Source organism: Phycodurus eques, chromosome 4 (assembly GCF_024500275.1).
Source record: "Phycodurus eques isolate BA_2022a chromosome 4, UOR_Pequ_1.1, whole genome shotgun sequence".
Classification (NCBI taxonomy): Eukaryota; Metazoa; Chordata; class Actinopteri; order Syngnathiformes; family Syngnathidae; genus Phycodurus; species Phycodurus eques.
Window position 1 is genome coordinate 26,225,805 of NC_084528.1, and position 27,804 is coordinate 26,253,608.

Consider the following 27,804-nt stretch of genomic DNA (forward strand, 5'->3'; position numbering starts at 1 on the left):
ATAGAAAACTTATGGATGGGATGGGTGGAAAATAAAAGAAGACAGGAGGCAGAATAATCAGAACTAGTTTATGATTTCAAAGTGCTGAACAGAAAATCCAGTGAACCAAAGAGAAAGAAATTATTGAACAGGAAACTCAAACCAAAGGACATTGAAAGAAAACAGCAACTTTTTACGTTTTTTGTTTCTCTTCTTTGAAAACAATGCACAAGTCGTACCACAATATTTGAAAAAAGCTAAAAACACTTCAAAATATTAGTTTTTGTATATTTATATATTTATATATCTATAGAATTTGCTCTTTTTTTTCTCGTAATATCACTGCTGCCGTGAGTGGGTGGGTGTGGGGCGAGACACACAAACACACGAGGCGAGCTGGTTTTTGACAGCCTAAAAACACACCATGCATAAGATGCTGGCTTCTCTTATGCGTGAACACACACGCATACACACACACCCATTAAGACAGCATCCAACCATTGTCTTGCACGCGCTCACACTGCCACTAGAGAAATTAAAAAAGACTGCGGAATGTTTCTCCCGTGGATCTATCTGTCGAGCACCCTCCTTCCCTGTCCTCTCCTCTCAGTGGGGAGAGCAGGCCGGGTGTGTGTCTGTGCTTCCAGTCCTTTGCAGGCCGTAAGTGCTTCAAAAGCCCATTTTGGGCTCCTATCATTTCCGTATGAGTAAAATATGCACAAAAAAAATGAGCAATTCAAGTCTGAGTGAGCAGTCGGTAATCATTAGTGCACAGTTTCTCCTCAAAAGCCAGATTTCGCTCGTACTTTCTCAGCTCTTTTGACAATATAGGACATGTCTTTGCATTCAAATAATTTAGAGTTTGACAATTTAACTGTTCTTTATGCGTCGCTTTCTTATGTGATGAGAAAGCAGTGAAAAAAATTGCACTTGGAATCAATCGAGAACTCACTACTATGTTATTGAAATATCGTGTCTTGAGTTTTTGCACATTTATGATTTGATCTTTTTGGACAGAGTGCATCACCTACATTTGTGTTGTCAATGATGTCTACTCTCCCTACCAGTGAATTCAGCACACTGGATAAACAGTATACACAGAAACAGGACTTTATCTTTCTTTCTTTCTTGTTTTTGTCTTTCCAGAGGGCAAAAATCTCCATCCTCCATCATGCATCTCAGCCTCCATGTGAAAAACAGAAGTGGCGAAGCAAATTAAAAAAAATCTTCTTCTTATTATTTTTTTAAACACTTGTAAAAAGTGTCTAGTGAGTTGGTGGTCCATTGGAGTGAGTTGTCATGTGGTTGTCCTGTTGGCATCACAGCAAAGTGAGTCTGTCATTGTCCTCAAACTGGACGTGATGTATTTTTTTTTTCCTCTCTGAACTCCATCCTTTGCCATCAGTAAGGCAGAGTGTCCAGGAACCTGTCAATCAAGGGCGGAGGTGGCACAAGGTCCTCCAGCTTCAGGTAGAAGATGCGCTGTAGGCCCTGTGTCCTCTGGGAGCGCAGCTCTGCCCTTAAACCCAGAATACGACTCAGGGCGGGCGCCGCCTTAGACGACGACGAAGAGGGGCCGCAGCCCAGGTGGTCTTTGAGACAACAAATCACTTTGTTCTGCAGCTCCTCCACTCGCTTGGACTCCTTCAGGCCCGGAACTTGCTCTGTGAAGGAGACGATAGGAGAAGAATGAATTAAACAGCGCAGGACTTCCCATCTTACAAAACTGTGTGGAACAGACATTAATTGCAACAGTTGCATTCAGCCTAATGGTGAGTTTAATTTTAAGTTGTAATTTAATTGTTTTTATTTGTTTCTATGCTGGTCAATATGTTTTTATATGATACAGTAGGAAAGAATTAGCCCAAATTCTAAGTCAATTCCTGTATCAACTGCCAAATATGTCCACATTTCCTCAGATAAAACTTCAATGGAAAATTCTCTAGAAATTATATTACTTTGCCAGCAACAACACTTTCTCTAAAATGTTTGTGTATGCTATAGTTTTTATAAATCACACATAATTGCCAGTTAATTGTCTATATTTCCCAAGGGAGTGTCCAAGTTGTCCAAAAATTCTCAGATAAACTTCAAACGGAAAGTCTTGGGAAATGAAGTTTATAGAGTAGCCCACGTTTCAGGTGTATTCTCATCAATTCCCATAGAAACTGCCTAACTTGCTCAACTCAATGTTTCTCATTTTTGTCCTGTGATGAAAAAACCCAACATTCTTTCTATTTTGTTTAGGGTTAGAGTCAATATAAACTACCCACAATTCCCAGTTATTTGATTCCCATGGAAACTGTCAAACCTTCTGAAACTGATAAACTTCCCATGGCCATTTTCTGGAAATGATTACATTTGCTTCTATTTATTCTCATAGAAAAAACATATATTTGTATGTGTGGTAGCTTGTATAAGTATTTCAAGGCAAATCCTATTAATAGGTATTTCTATACTATACTTACAAAATACATTCTAATAGAAAGTTTCTGTAAATATACTGTCCATGCTCCGTCCATTTGCAAGCCCAATCAGCTCATTCAGCTGAAAGAGCAATTGCTACATCTTCTTTTATATTGAATTGCACCTCATTAGCCTCTATGGCTCAAGTTCTTAACAGGCTTTAACCTGTCTCACTCACTACAGATCAATACACAGCCTAACCTAATAAGCCCCCTGCACACTGTGTAAACACACGCACACACACACACACAAACACACACACACGCAAACACACACACACACACACCAAAAGGACAGATATGCAAACACTTGCTGGCACACAAATGCTCCCTGCAATTCAAGACATTGACTAAGACAAAAGTGCTCAACAATTAGCTGATTATTCGGCCCTGTGAGCAGCCAAATTAGATTAGAAAAACTCACGCGCACACACAAACACACACACAAACCAGTGCCCATAGCAACTCCAGTGGCACCCAAACCGAGCTTAATGTGACACTAACTCATTCTGCAGAGCACAGGGTGTCCACCGCCCCCAATACACACACACACACACACACATACACGCAGACATAGACATGGGTGCTGCAGGGAGGCCGTGGCTCACACCACTTTGAGATATCCATTATGTGAAGCTTATTTATTGTTTGTTTATATGGCTCTTTTGTTTGTCGAGTCTCTCCAGCCCTCCTTTCAACGTCCCTTTCAGACCTACGCACTCACTCCCCCCTTGTCTCTATGTGCGCCAGCTCCTGTAGTGGAGGTGTGTGTGTGTAGCAGTGGAGTTGGGCGGGGGGTAATCGATGGCTGCCTTTCTACACAGGCCACTCTGAATTGGTCGATGGCCTGGTTGCTCTGGCAGTGTGCTTGTGCGCTTTGCCGAGGTGGCGCTGAGACGCCAGCGTAGAGCGGAGCTCCGTGGTGGGCTGGTCGATGAGGCGCAGAGTTAAGTGCTCCCCCAGAGATAGGAGCTTGTGTTGGGGGCTTTAGACAGAGGATGTGAAGGAGGGCCGGGGGGCTGGAGGTAAATAAAGTTGGCACCGAGGGGAGGATTTCACGTGTCACATGTTTATTTACAGAATTAGATGATCTTGTGATACAGTATTTGCGTGAATATATTCAAATAATAGATTTTTCCTTCACTATATTTGAGTCGGGCCAGTATGTTGTTAGCACGCCTGCCTCACAGTTCTGAAGTTTTGAGTTCAAATCCGGTTTAGGTCTTCTTCTGTGGAGTTTGAACCCAGGAATGTGACTTCCAAACATGCTAAATTGCCACACAGTTAATTTTGCATGGTGTGGGAGGAATAAATGCATCCATCCATCCCTTTTCTGGAATGCTTTTCCTCACTAGGGTCGCGGGCGTGCTGGAGCCTTTCCCAGCTATCTTACGGGCGAGAGGCGGGATACACCCTGAACTGGTCACCAGTCAATCGCAGGGTGGAATATATATAAATAGATGAATTTTGCAATTGAATTTTGCAAGCCCAATGCAATTTATCAAACCTAAGACAACTTACAAAGGCTGATGGAGAGGAGGTGGAGAGAACCTTTCCACTAGGGAACAAAAATGATCAGCAATACAGTTTTGGGGTGATTCACAGTCCTGTAAATCTGTAAATCTCCCAGAGCAGTTTTCCGGGTATGCTGTCCGAAGTTTTAAACGTAATGTTCCACGAATTCAATTTCCACGCACTCGGGGTGAGTTGAACAAAAATGGCTTTTATGCGGTTTCTGGCTTTCTGTAATTCAGCAGTCTGTTTGTTTCTCTCCCACTAACACTTCCAATTTCATCACTTCAAACATCAATTTGCGCTTGCAGTGCTGTACCAAAACCGTCCTTTAAATACGGCGGTCCTCATCTCTTTTGCACCTGTTGCCAACAGCGTGGGCAGTCGGTTGGAAGGAGTGCACATGCAATTTTGTGCCCACTGTTTAGGTTCTTAGTAAAAGATCGCAATCATAGTAGATCATGTTCAACATGTCTACCCACAGTGCCCGCAATCTGTTAGAGTGATAGGCCACCATTACATTTGTTGTTTTAACAATGATTTAATAACCATATACAACTACAATGTCAAGTCAGTAGCATGCAGACCTCCAACTAACCTTTTTTCCCAACAATTGTTTAATTAAAATGTGTGTATGTCTTTGTTTTTTATTCATTTATTTTCTCATTAAATTGTTTGGTGACGTACAGTATTTATTGTTATTAAATATAAAAAAATATACTAGTAAAATAAAGAATTTCACATTTACAGTCATCTTTTTATTTAATTTTATTAATTAATTGCTCAATTCATTTTAATACAATTAATTGGAAAAATCACATTACAAAATGTGTATGAATTATTATTTTATTACTAATATAAACTAACATATTTTACATGCGCATTTTAACTTCTACATTTTGTGCTCTGTCAGCCCGACCTCAGGACACTTTATTCTCTTCAAGTGCAAGGACCGTGGAAGTATCGTGTAAATATTATGTGCAATTCAAGCCTCTGGCATTTGTATTTTCCCTGCATCCAAATCTTTGCTGCATTTGGAGCTTTGCACACATTCACAACTGCAAATAAGAATTTTTATCTCTTTTATCTTGTCTTATTGTATCTTATGTTCTTATTCAATTTCTATTTTACAAGTCTTGCGACCTATTGAGCTAATGTGGGACCTTGGGTATCAAATAATCTGCCATATCATTTGTAAACGCGTGTTGGTATGACAATTAAACTCCTTGAATACTTGAATCCTTAAATGCAAATGTGCACCTTGAGCACAATAGGTTGTCCATCCCTGGTTTAAACGTTGGTTACTTATTATTTTATAAATGTTTTATATGTGCTACTATTTAGTGTTTGTGAAACTCAGCTTCTGAAAAAGGTAATTAAAACCAACAAAACAAGTCATGACCTTAGACCTTTGCACAGCATTAGTCAGGGTCGGGAGATATAATGTTAGACAAAGTTTCATCTGCAATTGATCCTGATTTAACATAGAGAATCCAATTTAACATGTTCATATGCACTGTGAAAGAGGAATATGATCAGGTTGTAATTTGTTTTGTGCTTATTCAGTTGTTCCCTCATTCTAGAAACTACTTTTTTAGTAATTAAGTCTTAATCATTGATTTTCACGAGTGAAAAATGTTTTAAGCCTAGTGACAACACATTTCCTGCTTCTCTTTGGCCCAGTCATGCACGTGCATTCTCTCTGCTGCATGCTTGACACATGCACATTGATTAGAGCAGCAGGTGTCAGGCAGGTGCAGCAGGTGCTTAGGGGTATCAGGTTCTTGTTTGGCAGAAATCTGTGACAACGCGCTCGCGCATGTGTGTGCGCGTGCATGTATGTGTGTGTGTGTGTGTGTGTCTTCGAGGGGATGTGTCCACCTGATCGCTGTCACATTGAGTCAGCCGAACACACAAACGAACTCCATCCTTCGCCATAATGTTTTAGCCTTAAATATTGGTGGGTAGTATCGGCAGCCTTCACGAGTACCCGATACCTTAAAATAAGGCCGATATCAGCTGGATACCGATACCTGGTATTGGGACTCGCCCATCCCTAATACAAATGCATGGCATGATCATTTTATGCCCTTTGTATGTTTTTACCTGTGAGCAGCACGAGCGCGGCCAGGCAGGCGAAGGCGGAGGCATCCAGGTTTACGCCCTGGAGATGGGTGGAGAAGTCCCGAATGGAGTCCAGCCACTCTCCAAAGCCGCGAAGGCACTGGAACCTGTGCAGCACCAAACCATTACAGAACACTAGTTTGTCCTCTGACAGCATTGACCTGAAAAAACAGCAAGAAAAAATAACAGCTGGTTAGCTTAAGGATTTTTTTTTTTCCAACATCCATCCATTTTTTGTCGCACTTGTCTTCATTAGAGTGATGGATGAGCTGGAGCCTATCACAGCTGACTTTGAGCGAGAGGTGGTGTAAACCCTGGACTGGTCACTGGTCAACTGCAAGGCACATATAGACAAACAAGCATTCACACTCACGAACACACTTAGGAGCAATTTAGAGCAAAGAAGTCAAACTTGTTTGCGTCGTGGGCCATATTGTAGTTATGATTTCCCTCACAGGGCCGTTATGATTGAAAACTATACAAATTTATTATCAACTATTATTACACGAACACAACTCCCCCAGTATTTGATTGTTGTTATATGTATATATTTAACCATGCATTGAATTTGTAATCAGAAGTCATGGAAAATGGCCAACAAATATTTTAGTATGCAACTATTGTCCAATTTTTGTTGATAAGGGACTTGGTCAATATAACTTGTAAAACTGGTTATAGTAAAGAAAAATTCCAATTTTGGTGGAGACATCTTTTTCCCAACATGAAAAGGACAAATCTGCCGCATTTTCACGACCATAAGGCGCACTTAAAAGTCTTAAATGTTCTCCAAAATGGACGGAGTGTCTTATAATGCGGCGCGCCTTATGTGTGCTCCGGGTTCCAAAATCTATAAATGTTGTTGTGTGATGAGCGCGCCGCTTGACTGACTGGGAGCATTTCCTGCCGACACGCTGCTTATACAGAGGAAAAGCGGACGTGGCTGAGGACAGCATGCGGCCGTTAAAGGGGGAAGGGTGCGCGTGAAGGAGGACGCTAAAGGCACGCCCCTAGTCGGTATGTAGCGCCGGGGTGTGCATTGTGCAAAACAACATCGGTTTGGCTAAGGACCCCCGAAAATGGCACCTACGAAGAGATCCGCTTACGAAGCAAAGTTTAAACTGCAAGCTATCAGTTACGCGGAGGAACATGCAAATTGAGCAGCCGCGAGAGAATTCAAGATCAACGAATCCATGGTTCGCAAATGGAGGAACCAAGAAAATGAGCTTCGCCAAGTCAAGAAGAGGAAGCTGAGTTTACGCGGAAACAAGGCGAGGTTGCCCGAGTTGGAAGACCAACTCTAGCAATGGATTAATGAGCAAAGAACAGCCGGGAGAAGCGTCTCTTCAGTCACCATTCGACTGAGTGCAATAACTCGGAGCTTGCCATCATTCCGAGAGGCGCTGGACAACAGTGTAAACAGCGCGTTCAAAGTGAAGTTGCGAGCGACGTGGGAGCGATGGATGACAGATGGCGAACACAGCTTTACTAAGACTAGGAGGCAGCGCCGGGCAAGTTACGCCACAATTTGTGAATGGATTGTGGATGCTTGGGCTAACGTGTCTGCTTGCACTGTTGTTCGAGCGTTCGTAAAAGCCGGCATCATTTCTGAGGAGCCACACGGCAACGAGACTGACTCTGAGAATGACGGACAACTTGCCCAGCTGTTCATTTCAGGATACAGAAGATGAGGACTTTGATGGATTTGTGGATGAGGATTGATCAAAAAATAACATGAGTACATTGTTAAATACTTCAATAAAGTACAACCGAACTCAGTTTTGCCTTTTGCCGCTTGCCTTTTTCAAAACATTGTTTTAGCATGCATGCATGCATGCTACCGTATGTTTTAAGATAGCGTATGTTTTACCATGCCTGCGCCCAATAATACGGTGCGCCTTATGTAACGTGTTAAATACAGAAATAGACACCATAACTGAGACTGCGCCTTTTACTACGGTGCACCTTATGGCCGTGAAAATACGGTATGTAGCAAGAAACATGCAGTAGACACTGTATTTCCTTCAGCGGGCAACGTAAAATGATGTGGCCCTCATGCAATGATTTAGTCTTCAATGAACCTAGCATGCATGTTTTTTTTTTATGTGGGAGTAAGCCAGACTACGTGTAGAAAACCCACACAAGCATGGGAAGAACATTCAACCTCCACACAAATTCACACACAAGATTCAAAACCAGACCCTCAGAACCGTGAGGCAGGTGTGCTAACCCCTATTTCTCTATGCGCCTTCTGTTCAACATACAATGTTCCTTCCATTTAGATCCCTCTCGAGTTGGAGCAAAGCACAATTCTTGAAGTTGGCACCATATGCATTCGCACACAATTTGGACAAACATCAAAAACCTGCATGCAGCTGATTGAGATTGCGTTTTCCAAATGATTGCATTTTGAAACATTCTCGCATCTTTGGGAATGTGGGAACGATTGCCTGGGATAAGGAGCTTAAACGGGTATGACTTTAAAGTGCTTCGACCGCTGCGTGCAATGGAAATATGTCTTAATGAGAAAATGAAAAGGCTCCCTTCAGTTACTCACGACACCGAACCAAGAGGGAGCGGGAGAGCGAGAGCATGTGCATAAGTGAGGGCTATAAAGCGCTCTTTATGAGTGCCCGACTAAACAGCATGCTCCCCTCTTATTAGTTGCCTTCATAAGTAGATCCCAAAACAAAGGGAAGACAGATGGAAGACGCAGGTAAAATGAGCTAAGATACAGTACATGCTTGGAAAACAGCTTCAACTAGAATAAGGGGGAAGAAGACTGGAATCTCCTCTGATCTTTCCCGTACTTCACGGTGGACTACATTTTTGAAAGTAAGATACTGAATTTCCCCTGAAACGACAATAATAAGATAATGTTTTTATTGTGCCCTTCACAAATACAATGACGTCCATAGATTTCCTTGATGATAAAACTTGAATCATTCATTTGTTATACCGCTTCAGGCCTCAACTGTCAGGGGATTTCCCATAATGCCTAGCTCTCCACCCCTCTTTTTTCACATTCATACTGTTGTTTACTGTTATCTCACTAACTTGTTTCTTAGTCTTCCTTTTAGTTGCTCCACCATAACACTAATACACTTATCAATATTACTATTAGTAATATACCGTACAGGACAAACTGTACATCGCTTGCATACAGACGAATCTCTCTATCTAGCCCATTGGCCACCTACACTGATTCTATTGCTGTATTGCTGTATAATTTATAATTCTATTGCTGTATTGCTGTATAATTTAAAATGAAATAAATATTTAAAAAAGTAAAATGTGAAACTACAGAGTGCAATTTCTGTAGAAATTGCATGTGTTTGCTTTAAAGCTGATGCTGAACTGAAATGCCATCGGATTCATTGAAATGTTGAAAGATATAATATTACACTTGGAAGATTAAAATGGTAAAGAATATTATAATGAGAAAAGTTTGAATAGTTTGAATCGGTTGAGAAATGTGGATGGAGGTAAATGTCTAAAATGTCTGCAGTGATACGGGAATGTTGTCATGGAAAATGTGGAATACTAAAAAAATTGTCTAATTTGAGACAAAAGAGCTGAGCATTTTGGTTTGAATCAGTTGAATAAGTTACTCTTTAGCATTCACACAAATGCAATTAAAAACAAATGATGAAATGTTGATAACCTGGAATCGATTAGGGTCGATTGTTCTGGAAATTACTATACAACAGACCTGATCATTTTTGGTCGGTTGTGATAAATGCTAATCTAGTATCACCCGTAAATATAAATTGATTGTTTATTTAATTGATGTTTACAGCCACAATTGGTACTGCCATTTTTGAGTGATGTCACTTTTTGACATCTCTGTTCTTAAGTTCAGAGTGTAAACTTTTCCTTTGAGCAGTGTTAGCGGGCACTTTTCTTTAGAGGTCAGCCATTGTTTTAAGGTAAACACATTTTTGTGTTTCGGAGGGCTGGAATGGATTAATTGCATTTTCATTTATTTCAACAGGGAACGTGATTTGCGATACGAGTGTTTTCACATATGAACATCCTCACGGAACCAATCAAACTTGTATGTCAAAGCACCACTCTATCAATTTGGGTAAAGAGCTTCTACATACTGGTGTATTAAACACAAACAAACAATATATAATATATATTGTTAATCATTAATGCTGTTAATTTAGGGACAATGTGGCATAACGTTTACATTGGGTGCATGCCTGATACATTTGTTAACCATCACATATTTTAACCAATTCCTCTTTCACTGTTGCCTGTAATCAGAATGATCAAATTATAACTCCAAGCAGCATGGTTGAATTAAAAACCTTCCAAAGAACCTGGAATCTGTGATGTCAAACATTAGGTTAATCAAATGAAAGGCATTATTAGGAAAAAGTGACAATTTGTAGCACGTTAAAGCGGATTTCAACCAACGCTCGGATGTGACGCATGTATCTAAGGATGCTCATGTGCTAAAGCACAGAGAGTCCACATCCACGTTATATACGGCTGGATTTCTGCCACACATTCCGCTCACCCCGGGTGACGCTGTCGCCATGGCAACCCACCGATAACCACAGAGACTGTTGGGTGACGGGGGTCCTTATTCGCTAACGGTGGAGTAAATTTACTCGAACGCACACACACTGTGCACACACTGACACGCACTCTGACGAACACGCAGACATACGCTCGGACGAGGGGAGCCTGGGAGGCATCTGAGTTCAACGCGGGGTCAACGCAGCATCACTGGTTAATAGGGGCTGCATGGCAAAGATCTCACAGTGCCATATGTGTTCTGCACTGAGAGCATGTGTGTGTGTGTGTGTGTGTGTTGTGTGTGTGTTGCCATGAGTCCCGTGTTTGGGGTGATTCACAGTCCCAGCCTGAGCCTTCCCCTCCTGCTGGAACTGTGATGCCACCACCCATCTTCTACCCACCCTGCACCTGGACGTAGCAGGGTGCAGGAGAACAAAGTTGTACATCATCGATGTCTGTGTGTGTGTGTGTGTGTGTCTTTGGGTGAGTAAGTGTGTCTGACTGTGTTGGTTTTTGTCCCTAGACAACAGCCGGGACAAAAGGATGAGCTTGTAGGCCGAGCCCCCTCCTCGCCATAAATTTAACCAGCCGCATGCCTTGCTAGAGCAGAGTGGTAACCCCAGGCGATCCTGAGGCTCAAGATGGCCTCGGGGAGTCCTAATGGCACCAAGCAGCCGTACATGAAGTTAAGACTCTTTTTTTTTTATTGTAAGTCAGCTGAGTTAAGAATTAATTTTAGCATTGCCTGCGATAACTTCTCAGCTGACCTGCTTTTAGAGGCTTTGATTGTGTCAATTCTACACACACACACATACACACACACACACACACCAGACACACACAAACCCCGCTTGTGCGTCATACATCAGACGAGCGGAACTCTGTGGGCGTAGCTGCTGTCATAGACACCGACTCCATTCATAATTCCCTCATATGGCTGACCGCTCAGCTCCAGATACGCCAACACAGCAGCACAATTACATGCTGTACTGTACTCGACAGTGCATGCTGTTCCTGACACATACTGTAAATTCCAGGAAACACATATTCCAGTATATATATCAGTGTATATATATATATATATATATATATATATATATATATATATATATATATATATATATACACTGATAGTCATAGTGCTTTCCAATTATTCTTTACTATTTTTGTAATTTCATATGTACCTGTAGCTGAAAAGCAAAGTGTGGAGAGTCTCTGTTGCCACAATAAACAAGTGTAGTCAATGAATGGGGCGTTCATTGACAAGAGCCTCTAAAATATTCACATATTCCTTTACTTCACGCTCCGTTTGTGTTATTATAATATAATTATAATATAGTTACAGCGGCCAGGGCAATCAGCTTTTTCCTTGATATTCACCCCATGTTGTTTGTGGTTCAATTAAACAAATAAAAAATACAGGCGCCTCAAAACGTGTCACGAACAGAACGCCAGGGGCCATAGTTTTTGTCTCACAGCAAGTTGGTGTATGTGTCAATCGCCTGGTGTGCAGGTGTTAGTTGTCGACTGTATTTTTTTCACGATTTTCCAGTTCAGTCGTGTTCGACCATGTGCGGCGGGCCTCAGTCAACCGTGATAGGCTCCACCCCACCACAGTTCCACCCAGAGGTGATACGTCTAGGCAAAGTTCTCATCTTCTCCTATATGCTATGTTCCTTTCTTCTCACCTGTGAGCCAATCGCAAGACAAACAGCTCCAGGAAGGCCGAATCTATGAGCAGGTTCTGATCGTCTCGCTGGAGCTCGGAGAAGCCTGGCAGCCGGTCAGCCCAGCACCGCGTGGTCTCCATGGAAATGGTGAGGAGCCTGTAGAACAGGTGGATGTGCTCTGCGTCTGAGGAGGAGGACGGAGGGTCTGCAGCACTGAACTGCGGGATGGAGAGAAATAGCACAGAAAAGGGAAAATACGTCAGAGTCTGCATAGAGCTTCTCACTGGACCCACATATTTGTATCACTCTACGGCTACCTGGCTGTAGTCAAGGTCATGGGGTGTGCAGTGGGAATAAGCCCTGAGCAGAGTGGAGATCAGGCTGAGGGGTGGCGAGGAAGGGGCCGCCTCTGTCTGCAGCGGGCTCTTCGGTTTGGAGGGCAAACGGCCACGACGACCCTTCAAGCTATCAGTGCGCACCACTGTGAAGCACAAAGCGTCAACATGAGCGAGAACAATGAAGTATCAACCCGTTTTTATACGACATGCATAAGAACGTCTGTCCTCAAGCTGATAAGTCTGTCATCGGTATTTTTCCAGGGTGTGCAAACGAGACTGAAAGGATGATGTTCTGCAGCATTCCCACACGGGAGGCTACCAGCCAGCAGGTGGCAGTGTGAGTTGGGGCTGTACACTTGTTGACAGGTACTGTCCAGTGTTGCCAACTCATTTCCAGGCGATGTTGCTAAAGAACACTCTCTTCATTGAAGTTGCTAAAGGGTAGCCATTTCGTGGTGATGTCATTGTGTAATTATATAGAACATTATGTCGATAATGTTTTATAACCACAGACTAACGTTCTCTAAATGTTTGGTGAAAAAACATATTTCAAATGTCGATTTAAATTATCAGCACATTTGAATTTGTAAACATAATATAAAGGTTTGTTTCATTCAAATTTAGTTGTTGTCGTTAAACTATTAAAACGTATCATGTAAGTTTAATAAATTTAGCAACTCACAACACACTTTTCCGTTAGGCAGACATGCCCAGTGTTTTTCTGATTATGTGACAGAGAAAATCATTTTGTGTTGTTTAGAGGGAAAATGCATCCTTTTTAGCGTTTGAGTCACTTTTGAAAAGTTGCTCAAATGTTTCCTAAAAAAAATAGTACTGGATAAATTTGTTGCTAGGTGCTTTTTGGGGAAAGGTTTCAAGAGGAGTCAGAAAAGTTGCTAAATTTAAGAATAAATATGCTAGGTTGGCATCAATGAGAGGGAATCTCTTGGATCTGTTCACTGTCTAAGAATGTGGTCCTAAACCTGCTCCATGTAAAAAGCCTGGAGAAAAGGTTATTTTAACATTGTGACAGAAAATGGATGAGCTTATGTCCTTTTCCTTTTGATTTAATTCATAATACAAATAGCAAAGTGATATTTGAGTGACTGTTAGTGGTAAAAACCTCATAACGTCCTGAATGCAACAGAGAAAATTCAATTTAGAACGCGACTTGATGCAGTTAAAATCTCATGTGCTTTTTTTCTCTAAATCTGTTGGGACGAGCGAGTGGTCAGCAGTATTATTGACACTCATATAATAACTTTCTCTGTGTGGCAGCAAAGGCCGGGAGTGTAATTCATTTCTGGCTCGACTAATTTGCTGCTATCAAAAAGTTGGCCAGACTGTGTCTTTAATTTTGGGCATTGAATGTTGTTAACAGCACTCAATTATCTTAAGCGGGATGCAGTGCAGGTCTATTTGAGCATTTTCTTTCCCTTACAAAGTCAGCAATTGTTGATTGTCGGATGTCTAAAGATTATACTGAGTGATTATCCTGTGGTGTGGGGTGTGTTAAGAGTGTTTCAGATCTGTTCCCTATTAGCCTGTTCACCTGTGGGATGTTCCAAACAGGTGTTTGATGAGCATTCCCCAACTTCCTCTGTCTTTTTTGCCACCACCTGTCCGAGCTTTTTTGGAACGTGTTGCAGCCATAAAATTCCAAGTTAATGATTATTTGCTAAAAACAATAAAGTTTATCAGTTTGAACATTAGATATCTTGTCCTTGTAAAGTATTCAATTAAATATAGGTCGAACATGATTTGCAAATCATTGTATTCTGCTTTTATTTATATTTAACACAACGTCCCAACTTCATTGGAATCGGGGTTGTACTACTCCTTCTTCTTTGTTGTATTTTGCGGCAGCTTGGATGTACTGTGGCACCAGGCTGCCTCTCACAGGTCAGTCTCATTACTACGACAGACATCTCGTTTGGGGGAGTCGACGCGATTGTCAGTGGAGCTATGGTTATTTGCGTGGCATTATTATTCTTAAGCTTTTTAGCCCTGGAGGATGTACAAACAGTCACCTTGGAGTCTCAAAATTTGGGTCCAATTACCTTTTTGACTGGGGTTTTCCCCTTAAAAATTCTACTTTTTTAGCTTGGGTACACGTGTACCTCGGATCCCAGTTATTTGTCCTATGGGATATGTTACTGTGCCAACTTGGTCAGGATAATACTTCGACTCTACCCCTATTTTCTGATACTCAACCATTGCTGTGGATGATTGTGGTGCACCATAGTTAGCATGGGTCTACTGAGAGTCTTCGTACCTTCCTTGACCATGCCCACACTCAGACACTTTTGGAAGCGGCAGTACTGGCAGCGGTTGCGTCTCCTCTTGTCCACAGGACAGTTCTTACTGGCCAGACACACATACTTGGCGTTCTTCTGAACGGTGCGCTAGAGAAGAAAAAGGGAAAACAAACCAAACAGACATTCCGATAATCAGCCTCCAAACACAATCAACCACCAAATATTAGATGTGTTAAATTCAATTCCAGCCCTCCCCTCCTTCGTCGATGAAGAATGAAAGCAGAAGCTCGCAGGTCAGTTTTTAATTACGCGCTGAAAGGCGACGCTGACATCAGTATAATTAGATAAAATTAATTTCCCGACAAGCGTCGCCTGCAGGGTGGACAATTTTATTAGCGCTGGGCCTGACAATGGCGGCTGCGCACGTGGCGTGCTGAGGAGGCTCCCGCGAGACAGGCGGCAGGAAGGAAGGAGCTGCGTGACCAGATTGTTTGTGAAGCTTGCGAGTCAGCTCGTGGCACCTCGGGGTTCTCGCGGGTCAGGCCTCTCTCAATGGGCACCGAGGGAGCTGTTTTCTCCTCGGCTGGGTCGTGCGATTATTACTGACCTTATTAAAATGAAATCAGAAACGGGCCGCGTGGGGACCGTGTGCACTTGTCGTGCAGACAACAATAACAAAAACGGTTGTAGTTGTCTTTGCGCTCCCGTGCATAAGGATATGGGCATGCAGAAATTACGGTTAAACAGTTCTATATAAAATAATTCCTATGCATATCATAATGAAAGTAAGGTGCGGGTGTCACAAGATGAGCAATACTGTATATGTGCACTGTCCAATGGAAAGTGTTTATTGTAGTTTTAAGTGTTTTTCAAGTAAAAATTTGGAGATACATTCTTTTCATAGTTAGACTAATATAAATATCAAAGTTTTTTTTTTTTTTTTTACCCCATCTATCTGCATTTAAATCAGATGATTTTTGATTTTATTTTGTTTTTTACTTGATATTTTGGCACCGTGGATTCAGCCTGTGCATAGTAAATGTGGCTCTGCCTTTTTAACGTTTGTATGCAAAAACAACTCTGTCTTGATAATCACGACTATTTTCATCAAGTTAATATTTGAAAGACTTCGTATGACTCCAACTGTGAAACAGACAAATTAGATCACATGGAAAGCGTCACTCTTCTTTAACATATTAAAACAAATCCATTCAGTTCAATTAGCGCACCCCTCAAGTAAACCATGCCCATACCCCCGTGGTTATTGTTAGCACACCAATTATTCCATATGCTGTGGCACAACTGACGGACTGACGTGTAATTGGGTGCTAATGCCTTATGAGAGCCGTTTCCATGGCGCCTCATCATCCCCCATGTGAAGTGTCTGACTTATGACATCATGTAACCTTTTTACATGGCGACGTGGGTGGGAGCGGAAGTGGGCGTGGCGACATTAGTGGGTGCTCTGGTGACCTCGGGACCCAATTCCGATAGGTGAATGCTGCTTCTCATGTCTGTGTCCACCTGTGTGTGTGTGTGTGTGTGTGTGTGTGTGTGTGAGTATTCTTGTGCGTGTCTGTCTGTGTTTGTTGTGGTGACTTTTGGCGAACTAAAGCAGGGTGGAGTGTGTATGGCGTCTCTGCAGAGGTGTCATTGTTGACCTCCATTAGACTTTATGTCCAGGTGGACACACACACACACACACACACACACAAACATGATCAAATTACATGAATGTACCTTCATGCAATAAAATTAATAAAGCCAATTTCTGTAGTACTACTTCTTGGTAGCCAGACAGCCCAGTTTTGTAGGAGGGGCCGCTAGGGACATAATTCAGGTGTCCGTTGTGTTTATGAGCACATTTCAGTATGGCCTGTGAAAGAATTTCAGCATTGTGTACCAGCATGTTTCAGTATGGTGTGTGAAAGGATTTCAGTTGTTAGTGTGAGTGTGTCTTAGTATGGTGCATGAGAGCAAAAAAGAGCATTTCAATTGTGTATATGAGCGGAAGAAAATCAGTATTGTGTATGTTCCTGACGGCCCTTCATAAGTGTATGTTGTGTCTTTTTGGTTTTTTGTACTCTAATTAAATAGTCAATTGAGTCCAAGAATGTAGCATAGGCTGCTCTAAATTTAAAGAGAAATTGTTGTGCCTTTGAACTTTTGACGGTATTTGTACTGAACAAGTGACTAAATTGTTTAACTTGCAAAAGCATCAGAAAGTGAGACGAGTGCGGCTCTTGTGTGGGAGAGACTTCCTTTAAGGGAAAAAAAACCAAGAAAACAGACACGGTAAATGTTGAGTTGGATTAACTAAACGGACCATATTACCAAACGAGGAGCACACATGCTATGGGAGCAGCACGGACGCTTGCAGCGGCAGATTCTTGACATGTAACATGTGCTAATAACTGTGGTTTAAATTAAATGCCTTAGGGGACTTTCCTCCCCGCCTCCCATCCCCTGCTTCTTAATCAGGGGCAATCAGAGCTCGGTGCTCTGTGTCCGTCAAGTACAAGTTAGTGCACGGCAGATTTATAGCAGGCAAATTTAATGTGTATGCTTTTTTTTGGGAACTGATTTGAATGTTTCCAGTATGCAAAACACCTGAGTACAGGGAGATTTTTCCCCAGCATTGATGCTTTCATGATTTAGTCAATAAAAAAAAAAAAAAAAAAAACAGGACATTGCCTCTACAAAATCAGGTTTATCTAAAGGCATAGAACTCCAAAACTCAAATTACTGGAACCCTGTAAATGGACCACATTATTCAGCCAATGTAAGAAAAGAAGAAAGGCAAAATTATTTGGGAGCTCAAATTAATTCACAATGAAAATCTGTTTCAAATTGCGCTAATGAACTAACAGTTATTTAACATGCAAATAACTCTTCTGCTATAATTGAATCGTAATCCATTTTTTTACGGGACAATAAAACCATTATAATAATAGAGTGTGCCTGATGATATGGAAAACAGCATGTGTACTAATCGCATGTTTTGGCCGATGTGATTGTGGGAATAAATTAAGTGCAGTCAAAAAATGCTGTGTCCCTACATGTGTACAAACGCACAAATGTGACGGGTGGCTTCTGCAGTAAATGTGCAGGAGAGGAAACGAAGCTTGATGTACAGCAGCAGACAGGCAGCCCCCGGGCCCGTCAGATACCAGACACTGCTTTCATTAATTAGTAAATAAAAACAAATAATTGAAAAGAATGATAATCATTTACACCAACTAGAGGCATTATTTAATTAGACATGCATTTGTACTTCTTGATTTGACTCTTAATTTGCTCTCTCTCTCTCTCTTGCCACCAACAGTACAGGAAAATATAATAAATAATAATCTTTATATTATATGAGTATATTCAATTTTATGAATCTTGAGTAAATTACAAATAATTTGTACATAGATGATTTGCAACACACGTCTTTATCCTGAGTATAGCCAATTTACAGTGAATTTAATTTAGGTATACCGTCACAATTTAATAACATTCATGACAAGAGCTCTATTAAAATTCAGAACACTGTGTAAGAGGAGTATTAAATTAACAATATGTATATTATTGTGACTGAGGTTTGCAGTGGTGTAGTGGTGTGCATCACAGTGAGAGTCTGGTGCACGGCACTTTATAGAGAATACATTAGAGAGTAAAAGTAAGTATGACTAAAACCATACAACACAACATCTTTTGGTGATGCATAACGAGAGCACTGTGCGTGTGTCTGTTTGCGGTCACATGGTACGTGGGATATGTGTTATACTCAATCTATAAAGTGACTCATATCGTAAGCGCTGCGTCTAATTTTGCACACACTGATTCAAAACAAACTAAGATGGGAACATTATTGTGTAGACGAGAATGTCGTTTTTAAAATACGCTCACTGTATTTTATTTGGAGTGGCTGTGCATTAAGGCGGTGGTGGAAGTGAGGGGATTTTTTTCTTGGTTGTCTTAGAGAGAGCGTGTGTTCTCACATAAATCTCACACACACACACACAAACACGTACACACAAGCCATGCACACACTTTGGCCACTTGGTTGCCGGGAGCGACGACCCCTGTGGGTGTTCTGTGTTTTCATAATGACTCCTCAGACAATTTAGAGTAGGGCTCAAGGTTGGGGCGTCTGAAGTCAAATGCAACAAAATTGCTTTAAATGAGCTACAGGTTACAGCTCCTTTGTCCAACTACTGTCATATTTTCAGGTTGAATGTACAGTACTAGTACACCTGCTGGTGTGACACATGAAAGTGAGTTTGTTGGTTGTTTTGTTGTTGTTGTTTTTTTTACCTTGAAGAAGCCTTTGCAGCCCTCGCATCCACCCACATCAGAGTACTGGTAGGCCGCGTTACGTTTACAATGATCACCTATGTGTCTGACTTGGCAAAATGCAAGACTGCAATTACATTGCGTCAAGATAACAACATATGGGGCCACATGTTGTTCAGGTAATAAAAGCATGCTTTTTCTTCTTCTTCATCCACCATTGTTTTTCATGACTGTCTGTTTTGTTGTACAGTTCTGACGTTTGTCGCCTTTTGATGACGTATAGGTCGGCTCGCCGCGACCTGAGCATCCAGACTGCAGGCTGGGTCGGATTTGAAAACATCGGATTTGTACTGTTCACATTGACATGGAAAAATCCGATAAAAGTCACATATGGGCAAAAAAGTCAGAATTGGCCTGCAGTGTGAACGTAGACTTGTTTGTGTCTGCATTATTACACTGACCCCCAGTGTCCAAGTCGTGCACACCAGAAGGAGCTGCAATGAATTAGTTAAGATGACAAAGTGTTTAATTCTTTGCATTCCAATATTATGTTTTTATAAAGTAAGATATTATAGAGTACTATTTTTTTTAAAATTTTTTTTTAAACACATTACAAAAAAAATTCTTTGTTTTTTGGGGCAGGCTGGAACCGATTAATGGCATTTCCATTAATTTCAATGGGGAAATATGATTTGAGATATGATTGTTTAAAGTCAAGTGTAGTCACGGAACGAATTAACACATACCTCAAGGCACCTCTGTAGTTCCATCATTTGCTTCTAATGTCTGTTTCCACCTGTGTGTGTGTGTAGTCTGACATGTGAGAGTGAGTTTTGTTTTTTGTTTTACCTTGAAGAAGCCTTTGCAGCCTTCACATGTGCGGACCCCATAGTGCTGGCAGGCCGCGTTGTCCCCGCATACAGCGCAGGTGCCCTCTCCTTGGGGGCCACGTGGTGGGGGCGAGGGCAGGCTGTCCCCGAGTAAGGGTCCGCAGGGACCAAGAGCCAGGGAGCGGAATGCGAGGCTGGCGCCCCCGGGCCCGCGGTGCAGCTGGTACATGGACTGCTGCTCTAGGGTCGGCCCGTGAGCATGGGAGACCGAGGATGACGAGGAGGATGAGGAGGAGGACGTGCGGACCAGGCCTCCTCCTAGAGTCTCGTAGCCGCCCACGCTGCCCCCGCTGTGGGGCGGCGAGTGCTGGTAGAAGTGCGGAAAGCGGGGAGACTTGAGAGACCCCGCATCCAGGCTGGAGCCCATGGAGTGGGGGTGCGACGGAGGGACCAGGGAGTGCTCCTCCCACAGGAAAGAGGTGCCGGGCTGTGGGGGTAAGGAAGGCGTGGTGGGCGTGGAGGGGGGGGACTGTTTAAAGTACATGGCGGAGGAGGACAGCGCCTCCAGTTGCGGGGCAGTCGGGTAGCTCTCCTCCTCCTTCTTGATGGTGGGCCTCTGCGGGGGCATCTGGTAGAGGCAGGACGACTTGTGCTCGTAGCCCCCCTCCACGAACACGTTGAAGCTAGGCAGTGAGGTGGTGGCGGCCGCGGCGGAGATCTCCCCGCCGCCCAGGTCCAGTTTAGTGTAATCGGCGGTCATGAGGTCAGAGGCGTAGCTGTCGCCCTGGTAGCCGAAGGACTGGCCGGAGTAGGCAGAGCCTGGGGGGCTGGGCCCATACTGGGCCTGCACGCAGGGCATGTCTGATGAAGAAACAGCACACGTGGACAGTTAGGAAATATCACAGCATGTGGAACCCAAAACATATAATTAAAAATCTGTAATACAAATACAATGTTAGGACTCATTAGTCGGGTGGAGAATGTGGTGACACGGTAGTTAATCACAGGTTTGAATAAAGGAGCAGGACTTTAACAAGGATTGGTGCAGCACAGCAAAGTGACGCCAAAAGCTGTGAGACATACATGCACAATTGCACACTTGGGGATTAACAATAGAAAAATGCACAGCTCAATTGGAACAGACAGTTGTCGGAATTGTTGTACAGTGTTCCCCCGCTATATCGCGGTTCAGCATTCGTGACCGCTATACCGTGGATTTTTAATCAATCTTTTTTTTTTTTTTTATGGATTTTGATAGAGGCGGGCATGGTGGCCGACTGGTTAGAGCGTCAGCCTCACAGTTCTGAGGATGCGGGTTCAATCCCTGGCCCCGCCTGTGTGGAGTTTGCCTGTTCTCCCCGTGCCTGTGTGGGTTTTCTCCGGGCACTCCAGTTTCCTCCCACATTCCAAAAACATGCGTGGTAGGTTAATTGTCGACTCTAAAGTGAATGTGAGTGCGAATGGTTGTTTGTTTATATGTGGCCTGCGATTGGCTGGCAACCAGTTCAGGGTGTACCCCGCCTCCTGCCCAATGATAGCTGGGATAGGCTCCAGCACTCCCGTGACCCTTGTGAGGAGAAGCGGTTCAGAAAATGGATGGATGGATGAATGTCTCAGTTCAGTGGCATTTGGTCCCGTTGCAGAGTGTTGCCACACACTTTCAGAAAGTGTGTTTGAATACATATAAATGTGTTTAAAGCATGTGCGAGTGGTAAAAAAAAAAAAAAAAAAAAAAAAGCTTTTGGTATGGTCTCTCCATATCGTGGATTTTCACCTGCAGGTGGGTCTGGAACATATCCACCACGATAAACGGGGGTTCACTGTACTTCAAATAAGAAATGTGAACACATCTCTTTAATCCGGTCTCCAAGCATAGATGTTAGCGGCTCCCTCTGATTGTCCGTCAAAAGATAGTTAAGTTCAAGAAGATCCCTGCGGAAGGCCCGAGCAAGCTTGTGACCTTTGTGCATGGGTTAGTCAGATGCTAAAGCAGATAGCGTTAAATAATAATGGAACCCCCATGGTGGTGCTGTATGCTTGCGCGCACACACACACAAACAAAAAGAGCACAGCCAAACGCAGCAGACGCCAGTCGCTATGACTTCCTTCTGATTTGAGCTGGACACAGTCGCACTTGATTTGTGTGTTTAGTGGAGTGATTCTCAACTGGTGGGACTGGACCCAAAAATGGGTCGAGGACCCATTTTGGATGGGCCGCAGACAGCTAGAATTATTATTTTTTTTTTAACATATATTCCTATTCTGATTTTTTCGGTACACAACAGAGTCGTACCATGTTCGCACACGGAACATAGGAAAGTGACAAGAAATGTTATTTCCCTTTTTCTCTAGCCACTGGTTTACTGTGTAAACAAGTCATCCAACGTCAGCCTTTGGCTGGCGGACATCATGGCGAGCAATATGCCTGGAGCAGTACAGCAAACTAATTTGAAACGGCATTTAAAAATATAATATAGTGTATATATGTTTTCAGAGGCTATTTTTAAAGAGGAAAAAAATCTTTATTGTTCTTAATTTCAATAAAAGTGGGTTGTGACTTTGCAACAATAGGAAAATGTGGACGCTGACAACAGTTGAGAACCACTGATGGAGTGTATATCCTTATCAAACCCTCTTTACGTCATACACCTCCACGTGTCTGTGTGAGGTTGTGTGTGTTTCTGTTTGTGCGAGAGTAAACTGTCAACACAGCCACTCTACCATTGACACCCTCATGCGCACTGTGTGCCGTAATAGTCCCCGTCGTGTTTGTCCAGTCAAATAGGGGACATATCAGCCCGGCTGTGGGTAAAGCACAGATGCTTCCATCCACTTACACATGTTCGGACTGGGGGTTTTAAAGGCCATTTAAAGGTCACGGGTATATTTAAAGACACAAAAAAATATCGAGTTCAAAGTTGAAAGGCGGTGACGCCCGATGACCGACATCAGCGTTGCTCATGGCGGAAATGGGCGGAGAGGCACATTTGCGTCTTTATAAGAAAATAACCATTATTCCTGAAGGGCAGGGTTCCTGTGCGGCATTGAAAAGCATGAGTATGACTCACACAAACACACACTCACACAAACACACACACACACACCCATAAACACATGTATTAATTCAGCAAAATAGTGGATGTCCTTCTTGATAACTAGAATTTATGTTTTCCCCCATTTCTTCAACTAATAGTCCTGATGACATTTTAAGACATTATCAAGAGGGATTACCAAGAAGTCATAAAATTTAGTTTGACAATTTTTTTCAGGAAAAACATGTCTTTAAAATTACACAAAATTCTCAGCACATAAGTAGAATTCATGTAAGTGAACCTAAAAGGTTTCTGGCACCAGAGACAGGGTCGTCTAATGCTATTTTTTCCACCAACACAAAAACTGTCGAGAGCAAAAATATGATGATAACCACAGTACTGAAAATGAATTCTGAAATGAAATGAGAACGCGACATGCATTTATCTGTCCTGGCTGCTCGGTACAATATGGCTAAGTCAACAATATTGAAAAGAAAACACATCAAAGCTACGAATGTGGCTAACTGTACACTCTTTAATTATTCCTTTGTCACTACAGTTAATTGTAGGTGTGTCTTAAGAAAATTGTTGCGTAAAATATCGCCTGCAGTTAATAAAGGTATGATGGCAACTGATGATTTCAGTGTTCCATTATTTCCATGTGGGAAAAATCGTGTCTGACTACAAACCAATGGGGGTTCGACCAGCTTCCTGGAATGGCCTGTGTTTAACTTCAGTGGCTCAACTGTATTAAAAATGTTTATCCCAACATTCACTGAGATTTTGCAACACTCGTGGAAGCTTCTGCTGTGCAAGATCCCTCCATCCATCCATCCGTTTTCTATACTGCCTATCCTGTTTCGGGTCACTGGCGCTGGAGCCTACCTCAGCTGACTTTGGGTGAAAGGCAGACTACACCCTAACTCTCACATTCAAACTGTCACTGACTGGGAACTGAATCCACGCCGCCTGACATGCTGTGCAAGATGTTGTTGTTTTTTTTTCATGAGAGGAAAAAAAATGGCACAGTGGTGGAGAACTATGGGTCTCGCTCCAGTAGGTCAAGTCTCAGGTGGATCGTGTGTAGGCGTGTGTGTCTGTGTCACACCTGTTGTGTCACATCGCTTTCGAGATGAAGGAATTAAGGCGGCATTAAACAAAAACAATTATAGGCTGACTTCAAACCGGATCGATCGCCTCAGGTGAGGACTTGTGGCCACGTGTATGTGTGTGCGTGAGTCTGTCTGTCAGTCGGTGTGTGTGAAAATACACATACTACATTCCTGCTGGCGTGTACGGTGTTAAGGATGTAAACATAAAACCGTGTACGTTCATTCCTGCCAAAAACAAACGCCAGCATCTTATAAGAGGAGAACCAGTAAAACCACTTCATTCTGGTTTGGCCTTCAACATGGAGCCTTGGTAACACACACACTCCCGTGCACACAACTGTGCAACACAACTATCAGAGTGTGTTACAGTCATGGCCATGACTGTATTGTCTACTGTATATACTGTATATATTTGTCTAAAAAAAATCATTCTCTCATTATACTGGCATTTAACAAATATAAATCATTCTCTTAATGCTAACTGGAAACTGGGAACTTTTTCAATATATCAATTTTGTACATACGTGTGTGTGCGTGGGTGTGTGCAAGTGTGAGTGTGTGCGTGCAAGCAAGAGGACAGACAACCCAAGCAGAGTCAGACACACAAGTTGGCCAGCAGTACACAGCGAGGTGAAGGGAGACAGTCTCTAACCTCGTGGTGCGCATTTCAACTGGACAAACTGCAGCTGTTCCAATAACTGAGTGCGCTTGTTCATTGTCATAATGCCATAGATCTAACAAATAAAAACATGGAGGTTGCACACATCAATACAAAAAAAAAAGGGGGGGGGGGGGAATACACGTTTGGTGATATTTTTAGGGGTGTTGTTTGCAGTTATAATTGCATTACACATACACAGAAAAGCAGACACGCTATCAGCGATAAAAAGATAACAGAGCTCTTTTTTTTTTTTTTTTTTAACATGAGATAAATTATGGAGCATATAGTGACTTCGAGAAGAAATAGCTACGGTTAGAAATTATTATATCACCCACTGTATGTAAATGCTTACACATGTGATATGATATGATGATACTTCTCTCATTTGGCTTTTTAGAAGTCAAATGTCAAATTAGTCTGCACTTGGCACACACGCGCACACTCTTGCATACCGCTGGCATTTATGCAGACACACAAATAGACAATTAGCAACAAATGGGCCTTTTAAATTACAAATGATGTTTTTGGGACCTTCCCCACCCCATATTTTTTTTAAACATGCATGCACTCATAAAGGAGAACGAAAGAAAGAAAGAAAGAAAGAAAGAAAGAAAGAAAGAAAGAAAGAAAGAAAGAAAGAAAGAACGAAAGAAAGAAAGAAAAAGAAAGAAAGAAAGAAAGAAGGGCACAATTTGGCTGTTGTAGCTACCTGGCGTGAGAGCTTCGCGCTGAATGGTGCTGGGTGTCCGGGCGTGCTGTGGGGTGGCGTGGCTGCGGCCGGAGCGGTGCTCCTGAAGCGGGCAGAGCTCGTCGGGCTTCGCGGAGGAAGGCTCCAATCGGCGGGATTCCGAGCTCGGCTGGGGGCACTTTTCCGAACCTGTGTCTGGAGGAGAGATGGAGGATGGCCTGGGTCAGAACCACAGTAACGGAACAGTAACTATCATAATTAATAGATTTCCAAAACTTTAGGAATTGAACTTTTTTCTTGGAAGAAGAAGAAGAATTAAAGTCCCATGTGTAACATTTTCCTTCCATCAAGAGGCATGAACATGACACTTGCGCGTGTCACCGAAAAAGCACTTACTAGTGTCGCTCCGATGATAATATATTTGCAACCAGTATAAAGTGTGAATTTCAGCACAGGTGTACACAAACTTTCAGTCTGCATTTAAAAAAAAAAACGCCTAATGTGACCACACAGAGAGAGACCCATACAAACCCAGACAAGTGAAGACTTTTATAAAAGCAGCGGAGTGTGCAAGAAGCTGCGGGCGCTCGCTTCTGATCACCACCGTGTTGGTCCGCTGGGGGTTCATCCAGAAGGGGAGGCTGGCGGCAGGACCCAACGCGCCCACGCACGCACGCACGCACGCACGCAAGGAGAAGAAGCGCAAGAAGGAGAAGAAGCACGAGGAGCTCCGGTGCACCGTGCGCCTCCGGCTGCCTCTCACTGCGGCCGAACCCACTCCACACGGGGGATTTCAAGGTTTAGAGCGCCCCCTTTCCGTCACACACGTCACCTCGTCAACGTGTGCCCTCGTGCTCTTGTGACCTGTAACCTCGGCACGTTGCAGTACAGACTGCCGAGATACTTTCACATGCCCTCAATGGAACACCTTGCCATCTGCTTTGAGGAACTCCAACCTTCACTCAGATCTCGGATCCTAACAAATACTCATTGTATTCCCTTTACAAGGCAGAATAAACTCAAGTGAACCACCGTAACATCTTGTGGCTTTTCAGACAAGTTGCACTCGGGGTGTGAAAAACAACCTTGTCAGATATAATTAAACATTTGGCTCCTGAGCCCAAAAGTTGTCATAACACTTACAGAAAGAAATTCCTGCAGCAAACATGATCATCCAATCGATAATAAATTCGGGTTTGCTTATCACCAAAGTGAAATAAATATTGAGTTATTTCCATGACATTATATAGTAAGCGTTCAAGTCAATTCAATTTGGAGGAGGTGTGTGCGGCGCTCTTCCTTGGCTCAACGCGCACCGGTAACCAAGAGAGCCGCACATAAGCCGCAAAACACGCACCCCGGAGCGCCGGTAAACCCCCGGTTGCTGGCTGGACTCCCTCCCTTGCGCCAATAAAGTCGGACCACGGCGTGTTTCCAGCAAACAGAGACATTAAAAAAAGGGGGAGTGTAAAGCCACCCAGGAGTGGGCTTGTGTCACATAGAGCAGAAGTGGCACTTCGGCACAACTTTTCAGGAAGAATTTAAAAGAACACTAAAAGTGATGCTGTAGAGTTAATGTTGATCATTGATTAAAAAAAAAAAAAAAAAAAAAAAAACACACAAAGATTTTAAAGTGACTAATAATTCCCACACATTTTTTTTGGTAAGGCTTCCACTGTAAGGCATCTCATTCCCATGACAACCGGATAGGATCTGTGGTGAAAAATAAAAAAATAAAAACAATTGAATTGGGCTCGTCACGGATCGGCGAGTCTGATTTATCAACACGTTCACGCGCACTCGAGGCGAGCGTCTGGAACGCCGCTTGAGCATGTAAAACGTTAGCTCCTAATAAATGGACGTATAGCATGAGTGGGCATGCGTGTGTGTAATTTGTTGATAATCTGATCATTAACAGTTTACTTACTGCTTTTCTGTAGAGGTTCCGTCTTTACTTGTGATGACAAGCTCGCATCGCGTATCCTTTCCACATCCGCAATAATCACCAAAAAGTCGAAAATGAAAAAAATATTAAAATAAAACGTGGGAAAACAAGGTAAAAGTTTCTTGCTTCCTTTCTTATTGTTTGGTCAAAAGTAGTCAAAGTGTTCTGAAGAATCTGAAACAAAAACACCTGAGTGGTACAAAGTGTCTGCGTCCGTCCCCTTGTGAGCGCCACTTTGCAAAGTGTGCACTTTGTTTATGCGCGCCGTCTAAGGGGAGGAAGTCAAATAGTGCATTTATGTGGGCTCAGCCTCCACTAGAGCGCCTGGTATGCGCTACGTCAATGTGACGCCATGGGATAGGTGACGTCACTCCAAGTAAAA

General features: G+C 42.7%; 1 protein-coding gene across 2 annotated transcripts; it reads right to left on the bottom strand.

The window, feature by feature from the left end:
• Window positions 1-88: 88 nt before the first annotated feature.
• nr4a3 (nuclear receptor subfamily 4, group A, member 3) lies at window positions 89-27,556 on the bottom strand. Of its 2 annotated transcripts, none has more exons than XM_061674865.1 (8): window positions 27,405-27,556; window positions 25,499-25,672; window positions 20,004-20,845; window positions 14,891-15,020; window positions 12,595-12,758; window positions 12,296-12,495; window positions 6,063-6,241; window positions 89-1,643 (listed from the first exon to the last, which is right to left on the bottom strand). In XM_061674865.1, the coding sequence occupies exons 3-8, from the start codon at window positions 20,841-20,843 to the stop codon at window positions 1,381-1,383; spliced, it is 1,776 nt and encodes a 591-aa protein (XP_061530849.1). In that variant the 5' UTR covers window positions 20,844-20,845; window positions 25,499-25,672; window positions 27,405-27,556; the 3' UTR covers window positions 89-1,380. The 2 variants fall into 2 exon arrangements, with proteins under 2 accessions (XP_061530849.1, XP_061530850.1); XM_061674866.1 differs by lacking the exon at window positions 27,405-27,556 and adding an exon at window positions 24,781-24,862.
• Window positions 27,557-27,804: the final 248 nt, after the last annotated feature.

What these genes read in the sequence shown, in the direction of transcription:
- nr4a3 (XM_061674866.1), bottom strand. Translation starts at nt 24,850, where the DNA reads ATGACAATGAACAAGCGCACTCAGTTATTGGAACAGCTGCAGTTTGTC. An exon ending in GCTGCAAAGGCTTCTTCAAG is followed by an intron (nt 15,021 to 20,003) that starts GTAAAACAAAAA and finishes TTTCTTCTCTAG; the next exon opens with CGCACCGTTCAGAAGAACGC. An exon ending in ATGACCTTGACTACAGCCAG is followed by an intron (nt 12,496 to 12,594) that starts GTAGCCGTAGAG and finishes TCCATCCCGCAG; the next exon opens with TTCAGTGCTGCAGACCCTCC.